General features: G+C 33.8%; 1 protein-coding gene across 2 annotated transcripts; it reads right to left on the reverse strand.

Annotated features, from left to right (window-relative positions):
* Window positions 1–495: 495 nt before the first annotated feature.
* Window positions 496–3736, reverse strand: LOC116030655 (scarecrow-like protein 21). 2 transcript variants are annotated; one of them, XM_031272966.1, is made up of 2 exons: window positions 3624–3736; window positions 496–2428 (listed from the first exon to the last, which is right to left on the reverse strand). In XM_031272966.1, exon 2 carries the CDS (start codon window positions 2237–2239, stop codon window positions 656–658), a length of 1584 nt encoding a protein of 527 aa, XP_031128826.1. In that variant the 5' UTR covers window positions 2240–2428; window positions 3624–3736; the 3' UTR covers window positions 496–655. The 2 variants fall into 2 exon arrangements, with proteins under 2 accessions (XP_031128826.1, XP_031128827.1); XM_031272967.1 differs by lacking the exon at window positions 3624–3736 and adding an exon at window positions 3412–3571.
* Between the last annotated feature and the right edge of the window lie 7900 nt (window positions 3737–11636).

Genomic DNA, 11636 nt, shown 5'->3' on the forward strand with positions numbered 1-11636 from the left:
AGTAATTGAGCTGATCATAAAATGTCTGATCAGCGCATGCAGTCGGGGCGGCGGCGACCTATGTTGTGGTGGATGTGGCCGGCAGTCTTATCCGGGCTTGTCGGCCACCGACGCAATGAATTCCAGGCCAGACAAACAAAAATGGTTGTCAGTGTCTCTCCATTTCCAGGTAAAATCCTTGTGAAACATCAGTCAAAGGCTGCAACCACATCAAATCTCATTTCACCTCAAAATCCGTGCCTGCCTATCTTGTTTCTCGTCATCAAATCTGGCTGGGAGTGACTGACGTGGAGATTTGAACCCACCTTTGACATAATTAATAGTTAAATTGCCCATTTATATTTATATATATTACCTAGTATATGTTCAACACTGGCAAAAATTATATTCCTTGCTTACTATATTCATAACTGCATTCTTCTAACATTATTTAGAATGCAAGAAATGTAACATTCTCGCAAGACTATTGCTAATCAAGTCAAAATGCAAGCTTGATTGGTACCAGAGAAAGAATTGAAATTTTAACTTGATTGATGAAGCAGAATACAGTGCCAAGAAACCCATTGTTTTAATGATTATGAACATTACCCATTACAGAGGGTTGAGGGGGTAGGGGAGGCAGAAAAAGAGACACAGAAAACAGGGTTGATGGTGTTCACTTCCAGGCACAGGAAGCAACTAAATCTCTGTTCATCCAACCAAGATAAAGGGCTCCATTTCTCTCTTCAAGCCTGTATTTGTCAGAATAGCTTTCCAACAGTTTCTTGATTGTGGCATTCACCACCGAACTCAAGGGGTACGGGCTAAAACCGGCCATTCTGAACCGAGACTTCCACTTCCCGAGCAGCTCGTGTCGCTCCACCCTTTCGATTCCTTCGCACGCTATAATGTTCACCACGTCTCTTGCCAGACAGTGCTGCTCCACGTTGATCCGCTCCTTATGGTCCCTAGGGAGAGTGACATCAATTGACTCAAACATTGCAGTGTAGTAGTCTAAGGTTTCGAGGAATCGGGGGAAGAATGCAGAAGTGTTGGTATTAGACTCTTGCTCTACGAGAGTAACCACCTTGGGGTTCAGGCTCTTCACGAGCCTCAATAGCTCGTCCCGGTGATTTTGAGTGCTCACGCTCTCGTCTGGTATGTGGTGCAGCATATAGGCAAAGTTAACAGCCAGTGCTTCCCCGGGTTGAATTCCCAGGTTTTCGAGGTGAATGTCACTGCCCGGTATGGCTGCAGCATGGAATTCGAAGGGCACGTTGAAGGACTCCGCGAGTTTAGATAGCCTTTTACCTACAAGACTCAATCCTCCACTATGTGCATTAGATAAACTCGAGTCATCTATACCTGTTATTCGAATATGGGGTGGACCGCCAGGGCGAGCAGCAAAAGCTTGGATTAGAGTAATCCACTGGCTGCCTTGATTGATTTGGAAGTCTATGATGTGAACCCTATTTTCATCCTTCATTGCTTCAGCAATGGCACCGTTAGCTGACATGTAACCGAATTTGAAGTAAGGGCAAACCTCGTACAGGATATGCATATAAGAAAGCAGCTCGAAACTCGTTGGCTCCTTGCACCGCAAGGATTTGTAGATGGAGCTCCCCGATGCAGCTAACCGAGCAACGAGCCCTTCCAACATGTATGCTCCCAGGCGTTGGATTGGTTCGCCCGATACAGATACCATTTGCCGGAGCTCAGACATCAACCACTGTGCTGTCAGCAAATCATTATCCGAGACCGCCTTTGCACAAGGAATAAGCACCTGTTTCAAATCCCCTCGGGGCATCGCCTCCATCATTTGTCTCCAGCTGTCTATTTCGGGGGACGCTATACTGCTCGGGAAGGTGTTATCGTAGCTCCCCAGAATATCTGAATCAGGTCCAAGCATTACCGTCTCTAATTCCTTTAGTTTGTGGATGAAACTATTCATATCATCTGTAATGCAAGACCCGCTAATAGGGGAACCATAGTTGTTGTCCAATGGGTATGAACAAGAATCCTGCTGGGACATCGGGCTTCCATCGGTCGAGAAATAGACAGCTGATGGTGAGTTGTATAGAGCACGACTCTCGCCCACCGAGGATGATTCGAGAGTGCAATAAAGGTTACGAGAAGCATGAACAGAGCTAGCTCCATTTGTGTTATCGTAGCTCAGCTGGTAAGGCTCAGCCTTTTGCACGGGCTGATAGCATAACACGTTAGACATGCCCGTTCTCCTGAGGCGTTGTGCTGCTTGCATCGAGAAACAGTCTTTTTCTTCGATGTAACTCAACTCAACAGATTGAATCAAAGCACACTAGGGGTAACTCATAAAACAGCAATCATTAAACGAGGGCCTCGTTTTCACTCCTCGACAGTAAGACAAACCTCTCTGCTGAGAAACGGAAAGTATACACACGAAGGATCTCTAGTAGTAAAAGGCAATGACCTACAGAAGAACACATAAACTAGTTAACTTCCTTCCATAAAAAACAGCAGAAGAACAAATAAATGGGCGTAAGCAAATTCAACCTTCATAACCCCAAAGACACCAAGCGAGACAACACAACTTTCTCCTAGAATCCAAAACGCAAAAGACTCATGAAAATCAAATCTACTAATTAGGATCATTTTGGTTAACAATTGCATAGGTGGTGATGGAATTTAGCAAGTTTAGAAGTCAATGACTAAAGTGATGAAATCTTAATAGTCGATCGATAGACCAAATTGAATATTAACTCAATTCCCACCATCATCCTAAAAGACAGAATTGGGGGCAACAGGACGCGTTTACATAAGTACTGCCAGCTAAAAAGAAACTATGCCTTAACAGGTCATATAGTCAGCAATTGACACAAATTAGACAAAGTTACACTCACAGATAATGCCCTTGACAAAGAACACCTTAACATATATATAATGTCACAATATGTTTTCTTTGTCTTCATATTCAAACTTTCTTCTATGTCAAATAACAGTAATCCACACACTAAGCCGGGGTTTACCCGATAAATACCCTCGAGCAGTAGCTGCGGGTTTCTCTACTCATCCAAAAATAACAGTAATCCAGTAATCAAAGGACATTTCTACAGTGTACAGTATAAAGCACAAGGCCTCAATTCCTTTCCTTAGCAACACATAATCACTCAATATCATAGCATGAATGCAACCAACAGTCCAACACCAAAAAACAACAAAAAAGAAAGCAAATGGTAGCCAAAACAACTCAGTTCCACTAAGTAAGAATAAAGTTGCAGAGAAAAAGGTATCTGTGAAAAGCTCAAAAACACTTCACCTCAACCCCCAAGTACCTAACCAAATCAAAGGCTCAAAGAATAGGAGATTACAAGGAAAAAGGACCACTCTTTGTCTGATAAATGGAACAGAGAGCAAAAACACAAACAAAAACAAGTGGAATGATAAAGCTCCAACCTTTGGCAGATCTATGAAGACCCAATTTTCAAAAGAAGCATATCAGATGACAAAATTAAAGTTGGAAAACCCATTATTGAAACAAAATCAGAGCAAATACTGTATAGGAGAGAATGAGGGGGAAATTGAAGGAGAAACAGAGCACATGATAACAGAAACTGTGATTGCAAAGGTTAAGGTACAGCTTAGTTGAACAGTTTCATATTGCTAACCTTAAAATGGAGAATCTCCATGTGTTTGCAAGCTGCTTCTTTGACTCTTCATGACACTGCAAACCAAAACTCTGAGAGGGAAGAGAGAGTGGAGAGCAGATGACCCTATCGGTCCTACAGACAGATGGGAAATTCTGTGAATTAATTATAAAAGGGATTGGTTAAAGAAAATGCCCTTGAAGTTGCCTGGAAATACAGAAATGCCATTTTGGCTAATTTCTTTAATCTAGTTATATTATGCATTGCCAAAACCTTGTAGTAGTGTAGTGACATCCGGTTGTGCTTGCATATGAAAGGGGGTGAAATTAAACAATTCAATCCAAATATATGCAATTTTAGATGATAGCAGTTACCATTCATTTCATCTTTTATCTTACGTGGATGAATTTGACATTTTAAAATTTTTTTAATAACAAATTTTAAAAATAAAAATAAAAAAATTAAAAAGAATACCTCCTCCTTCGTCTCCGCCGCAAACAAAGAAATGGATGAAGAGAAGCTCTTCGTCTCTAGTTAGGGACGAATGAGGAGGTGGGAAAGGTCCCGACGTTTTTTTTTTTTTGTTATTTTATTTATTTTAATTCTTTTTAAATTTTTATTTTTTAAGTTTATTATTAATAATTATTTTAAAGTGTCAACTTACTATTCATATAAGTAGGCAACTTGATGAAATTGATGGTAACATACTATTAGGTGAAATTGCATACATTTAGTGATTTAGATGGTCTAATTGCACTTTTTCTTAGTTTAGTGGCCTAATTACATTTTCAAGTTATGTTTATTGGTCAAGTTGTACCTTATTCTTTTTTCTTTTTTCTTTTTGTAAAAACAATTAATTATTACGTGGCAATATAATTGTGATTTAGAGCATCCTTTTCAATGGAGTTTATTCACAGTTTTTTAGAAGTTATTGTAAGTGTGATTAGGAAAGAGAAAATAGGGATAGATGAAAAAAAAAACAAAACAAAATTGATTTTTAAAAATAATAATAATAAACAAAGCTCTGTCAGGGCGCCCAGCGGGTGCATGCACTGCACGTGCCGGCTAGGCGCGAAACGTGCACAGCAGAGAGTAAAAAAAAAAAAAAGTTATTGTTCCAATATATGGGTATTTGTAGAAGCTCCCATTTTTTATCTCACCTCCCCTCTCTCCCCTCCACCTCACCAATCACTATACTATTTTTCCCTCAATATCCATTGATGAGGGTGCTCTTACGTCGTTAGGAATGAATACAAAAAAGTAATCATTAAAGTTTGTTTTGAAATCGGCATGAAATTAATAAAATATTAGTAATATAAAATAAAAAATGCCAAATGGTCATTCTTAGTTTAGACAAATTCTCCTTAATCTTAAAGTCATGAAATCAAATCGGAGAGGATGATAATGAAATATATATTATATGATTGTTAATGATATTTAACTCTGCCCCACTATGTACAAAGTAAAATAAAATAAATTCTGAATGTTTCATAATGGACGTATATGATATATTGACATGTTAATTTAAGATTGATGTGACAATAAGTGAGAAAAAGAAGAAGAAGAGAGAGAGAGATAATTAAATTATCTTTTAATAAAGAAAAACTACAGATTTGGATTTGATTCTCAAGAATATAGTATTGTGGCATTATATTCTAGACTTAGTTTTGCAATTGACTGGAGGGTGCAAGATTCGTGGTTTTGATGGTGACTGTACCACACGGTTTTTTTTTTTTTTTGGTAATACTGTAATTTATGAAATATTACACAAAAAAATGAATTTAATAAGCACATATTTTTAAATAGTGGTTACTTGGGTGTGGGGAAGGATTGCAAAATTTTTCTCATGCAAATGTAATATTTTTGTGGGTTCTATTGAATTGGGAAAAAAGTAAAATAGGTTGTGCAAGTGCGCTTAGGCACGTAACTTGCATGACAATTATTTATTTATTACTCCGTATTATTTTGTGTTTTGTTTTGTTTTGCTTTTTTATTATTTATTTTTCCTTTTTTCCTATCTCTTTATCCTACATGGCATGTGGAAAAATAAAAATAAAAAATCTCAATGGATGAGGATGCTATAAACTCAGTGGAGGGAAAGGTGCCCAACCCTCCCATCTTTATTTTTTAAATTAATCTTTGGCTATATTTTGTTTTTATATTGTCTTATAATGATTTTCAAAAAAAAAATTTTGTCTTATAATGATTTTCAAAAAAAAAATATTGTCTTATAATGATTTTTTAATTAAGAAAATATGCATTCATTGAGGATGTGCATTCGATAAATATTATTATTGTGTTTTTTTTTTTTGAGGAATTATTATTATTATTGTGTTACAATCAATAAATTATACAAAAGAGGTGAACAAGTTCTATTTTCTTTTAAAATAATTATTTAAAATTAAAATAAAAAGCAGCTTCGTCTCCCGCGGAGACGAATTTAAAAAAAAAAACAAATTAAATAAGTATCTTTTATAAAAATATTTTAAATTTGAGGTGACCTATTACTCTATTAGAAGGAAGGGTTTAGGTGTGAGGAAGGGTTCCCTGCGATTGTGCGGTTACGCACCTTAAGCATTACAATGTCGCACCTTAAGTACACAAATCACGTACCTTAAGCACACATACAAAGCACTTTAAAAACAAAAATCACGCGCAACTAAAGCTTTAGGCTGGCGCACCTTAAGTACACAAACCACGCACATAAGGTTTTAAAATGGCGCATCTTAAGTTTCAACAACTCACGCACCTTAAGCTTTAGGTTCACTCACCTTAAGTTTCAACACTCACGCACCTTAAGCATACAAATCACGCACCTTAAGAAGGAAATTACGCACCTAAAACAATCGCAAGAGAGACACCCTACTGCATGGGAACTGAATTCACCTGTTAGAAACATGCAAATTGGACGAATTGCATGAATTTGATTAGTTTATGGATTCAATTGTGATTCTTTTTAAAGTTCAGTGACCTAATTGTTTGTATTATCATGTGCAATTTGATGACTTATTTGACCTTTATTCCTTATTTTTCCATCATTCTTTGCATAATCCGAGTGGTTGTGTTAGTTAGCTGGTGACCATCAAAAAGTCATAAAACCAATAATTTTAATATAACTATAATTTTAACTATAAGTACTAATATTAGACATTAATTTTTGTACATCACACATCAAGTGATACAGAGTATGTATTAATATAAAATGTAGATACATTAGGGTGGGCTCACCTAAATACCTAATAATAAATGTTGCCTTAATTTGTTTAAAGTGTAATCGTGCACTTAATTAACTTTGGATTGTACGTAGGACAGCTGTATTATACATTTGTACGCCACGTAGTATACTTGTTCTTGGATGCCTGGTCCCTTGCACTTTTGCCCTTTGTTTGATTAATGGCAACAGAACAGTAATTAAGTTTTTATACTGATAAGCACTGCCTATCCTGTGTGTATACTTCACTTATTGCCCTTTAATTACTCTCTTTCGTCTGTTAATGCTACAAGATGTATAGGACTTTCTTGTCATTAATTTCAACACCAAATTATATTTAAATTAATATTCGGTTTGGGCTAAAATTTACATGGTCGAAAACACATTGTATTTACAACTATTTATATAAAAAAAAATGGTAATTATTTTATAGAAAATTATAATTATTTACAAAAAATGTCATAATGTTTNTAAGTACACAAACCACGCACATAAGGTTTTAAAATGGCGCATCTTAAGTTTCAACAACTCACGCACCTTAAGCTTTAGGTTCACTCACCTTAAGTTTCAACACTCACGCACCTTAAGCATACAAATCACGCACCTTAAGAAGGAAATTACGCACCTAAAACAATCGCAAGAGAGACACCCTACTGCATGGGAACTGAATTCACCTGTTAGAAACATGCAAATTGGACGAATTGCATGAATTTGATTAGTTTATGGATTCAATTGTGATTCTTTTTAAAGTTCAGTGACCTAATTGTTTGTATTATCATGTGCAATTTGATGACTTATTTGACCTTTATTCCTTATTTTTCCATCATTCTTTGCATAATCCGAGTGGTTGTGTTAGTTAGCTGGTGACCATCAAAAAGTCATAAAACCAATAATTTTAATATAACTATAATTTTAACTATAAGTACTAATATTAGACATTAATTTTTGTACATCACACATCAAGTGATACAGAGTATGTATTAATATAAAATGTAGATACATTAGGGTGGGCTCACCTAAATACCTAATAATAAATGTTGCCTTAATTTGTTTAAAGTGTAATCGTGCACTTAATTAACTTTGGATTGTACGTAGGACAGCTGTATTATACATTTGTACGCCACGTAGTATACTTGTTCTTGGATGCCTGGTCCCTTGCACTTTTGCCCTTTGTTTGATTAATGGCAACAGAACAGTAATTAAGTTTTTATACTGATAAGCACTGCCTATCCTGTGTGTATACTTCACTTATTGCCCTTTAATTACTCTCTTTCGTCTGTTAATGCTACAAGATGTATAGGACTTTCTTGTCATTAATTTCAACACCAAATTATATTTAAATTAATATTCGGTTTGGGCTAAAATTTACATGGTCGAAAACACATTGTATTTACAACTATTTATATAAAAAAAAATGGTAATTATTTTATAGAAAATTATAATTATTTACAAAAAATGTCATAATGTTTTTTTTTTGGGGGGGGAGGGGGAGGGGGGGGGTAATAGTAAGTACCTCTTGGTAGTATTTCACATTTTCACTATTTCAAAAAAAAAAATCATTTTCGAAATTTGTTTTAAAAATGTATGTTTTCATGTTTTTGTTTTTAATTAATCAAAATATTCAGAAAGGTTTGGAGTCTTTTTCTAATTAATTGACAATTTAGAGATGTGTTTGATTTTTGCTCAAAGTTTTTTTATTTGAGTTAATTTATTGTTGGTTCTAGATTGATATGTATCACTCCACTTTTAGTCTTTCTTTTTTTTCTTTCTTTCTTTTCAAAACATTAATCTTTGGTCCTAGTATTATTATGGCATGGCTATTTTTGGTCATTCATTAACAAAACCGTTTAAATGACGTTAAATACAATAACATTTTGGTTCATTCAGTTCTAAGAGTTAATTCGTTTTCATTTTTTGGTCATAGATTTATATGTGTCATTCTAGTTTTATTGGTTTTTTTTTTTTAGAACATCTCCGTTGGTCCTAACATTATTGTGACATGTTCGTAAGGGTTATTGACCTATAGAATGATTGTATTATAACCATAATCGATAAAGAAACCACAAGAAAATAGACCATTTTAAATTGTTCATAACTAATCGACTTTAACTAAAAAAAAAAACAAAAAAGTCAATAGACAACCCTCTTAACAAATTAAATTTAAAATATTATGATTAATAAATTAATTATCCGTCAAGACCTTATTGTCTAGTGGCACCCAATTACACTCATATATGGAAGGGATGAGTTTGAGCTTCAATGGAAGCGATATTGACTCGTTGTAATTCAATAAATTGAAAAAGTAGTTATAAACCGATACTGCCAAGTCAATAATTGAATAAAATTTTAATTATCCGACCACATCGGTTAGACATTTTCCTTTTTCCGTTTCTATACTGAGTAGCTATTAGCGATCTGAACCGGACGGATTGGTTATAAAGATAGGGAAGTGATGAGATCTGATCAAAAGTTATTGGAGGGGCAAAGATGAGAATTCACGGAGGATGGTGACCCCACACGGTTGAGGAGTCAGGAGCCAGACCACCGTTCGTTTTTCAAACTTTTACACGTCACCAACAACAAATCTATTCCTTTCGCCTTTCTTTGCTCCTCCCATTCCGCTTTTGTTTTCGTTATTATTCCGCGGGAAAAATAATAACCGCATTTTTATTTTTATTAATTAAAAAATGTTGTCACATAGTTTATTTGCATTAAATAAAAAAATAAATAAAATGTGTGATTTATACATTTTTTTGAAATAAATTTAAAGAAACATGTACAAATAGACCACTGAACTATTTGAGAATAACAATTAAGCTACCGAACTTGAATAAACTTCAAATTCACCCCTAAACCTGGAAAAAAAAAAGAAAAAAAGAGCAAATAGCATTTTTAAAGAGAAGAGGTTTTTAAAGGGATGATTAAATGTGTGGAACATGATTCTCGTATCAAAAGATCATAAGTTTGATTATTGTTAACATATTCTTAATTGGTTGAGCCCATTGCACATGATTTTTCTAGTGCAGAAGACCCTATCGGTTGAATCCATCACATGATTTTTCTAGTGTGATTTACAAAATATTACACAGAAGTGGGAGTTACTTCGTGCACAATCTTGAATAGCGGTGCGAGTTTCCTTTGTCATCAAAAAAAAAAAAGAAGAAAAGTGAAACGCTCATATAGTGTTACATGGTGATTATTTGATTGATTTTATAATAAATTAATTACAATTGAACTAATTTTTTAAAAAAATTTTAACGATATCATTTATTGAATAAAAAAAAAATTTTGAGGCACAAAGAGTAACGCTCCAATTGAAGTGCGAACTTATGACCTCTCATTTGAGAGAGAGCCACAATTATATTGTTTGACCACAAGTTCCTTAATTAAAATCTAATTGAATTAATTGAAATTTAAAAAGTCAATATTACCTGATTAATATATTAAATTGAAAATCCAAAAAATATACATGTAATAATCATATTTTATTATTTTATTCATTATTAGTTTGATTATAAATATGAGGTTAAGGGGGCCAACATATTTTAATTTAATTATACACTTCAAATTTAATGGATAGTTCATACATATATGCCTTCTAGATGATTGTCCTAGCTAAGGTGCTAATCATGGTGATTACAATAATGGCCATGATTAATTATACATAATTTCACCAATAATCACTCACTGATTGTGATTCCTTGTCTCTTTGAGAATGTGTGTTTTGGAATGAAGATACAAAGAATTAGATAAAAAGTTAATTTTGTTCCCCATTTGTCTTTACCTTGTCCCCCCTCTCAATAACATGTAATATCTCAAATCCAACTTATTAGTTACAAGAGAATGAGAGATATATAGTTGATAATAGTCTAATACATTGATAACTTCTGTAATGTTAACCAAAAAAAAAAAACAAAAAAATCATATTTAATAAGATCTTTAGAGAAAACTTGAATACTTTGTAATTCATATTTTTTGAAAGATGTGATGATAAATTGATAATTATTACTAAACTGATCTTTAAAAATAATTCCAGTGGCAATTATAAGATGTGGTCCAGTGACCTGTGTATGAGTGTAAGATAGAGTAGTCGAAAGTCAAAGCAACAGATAAGGAGATCTCCCACATTCCAATAATGTATGGCAAAAACATTGAAAGAAAATCAATTTGTCCATGCAAATTGGGTCAAAGATAAGTATTTTGAATCATCCCAATTGAGTGGCTTACCATTTGCAAAGGGCCTACGCATCAATTGAATTGCATGCGCACACCATTCAATTAATTAAATTATATTCGGTCCGTCCCAAAATAAAAAATGCATATATATGATACAAATAAGTGAATAATTTGGATGATTCTTATCGATAATCTCTCGGTCAAATTTATTACACATAATTTTCTTAATATAATTTATCGCTTATGTGTGATTTGGGAGTTGTTATATAAGAGCAAGATTTATCCCCGGCATATATTTAGATAGTGACTGCAAGTTTCTCTCGTCACCTAAATAAATAGAATTAATTTTACGAGTTAATTTCATTTTTGTTTATAGATTTATATGTGTCGATTCACTTTTAGGTTTTTTCATAGAACATCATCTTTTAGTCTTAGTATTATTGTGATATGACAAACTTTTGGTCATTAATCAATAAAACCATTTAAATTATGTAAAATACAAAGAGTATTTAGGTATTTAATTATGATTTTTTCAAAAATATAAAAATAAAAGTCTAGCGGATCAAACCACTTTGTATTAAAAAAAAAATATCTTTGTATTTAATGATATTCAAGATTTTGTTAAAAAAAAGAGATTAAAAATGAAT

This window comes from Ipomoea triloba, chromosome 9 (assembly GCF_003576645.1).
Source record: "Ipomoea triloba cultivar NCNSP0323 chromosome 9, ASM357664v1".
In the NCBI taxonomy this organism is placed as follows: domain Eukaryota; kingdom Viridiplantae; phylum Streptophyta; class Magnoliopsida; order Solanales; family Convolvulaceae; genus Ipomoea; species Ipomoea triloba.

Coding starts and splice junctions, on each gene's coding strand:
- LOC116030655 (XM_031272966.1), bottom strand. CDS start 2,239: ATGCAAGCAGCACAACGCCTCAGGAGAACGGGCATGTCTAACGTGTTA.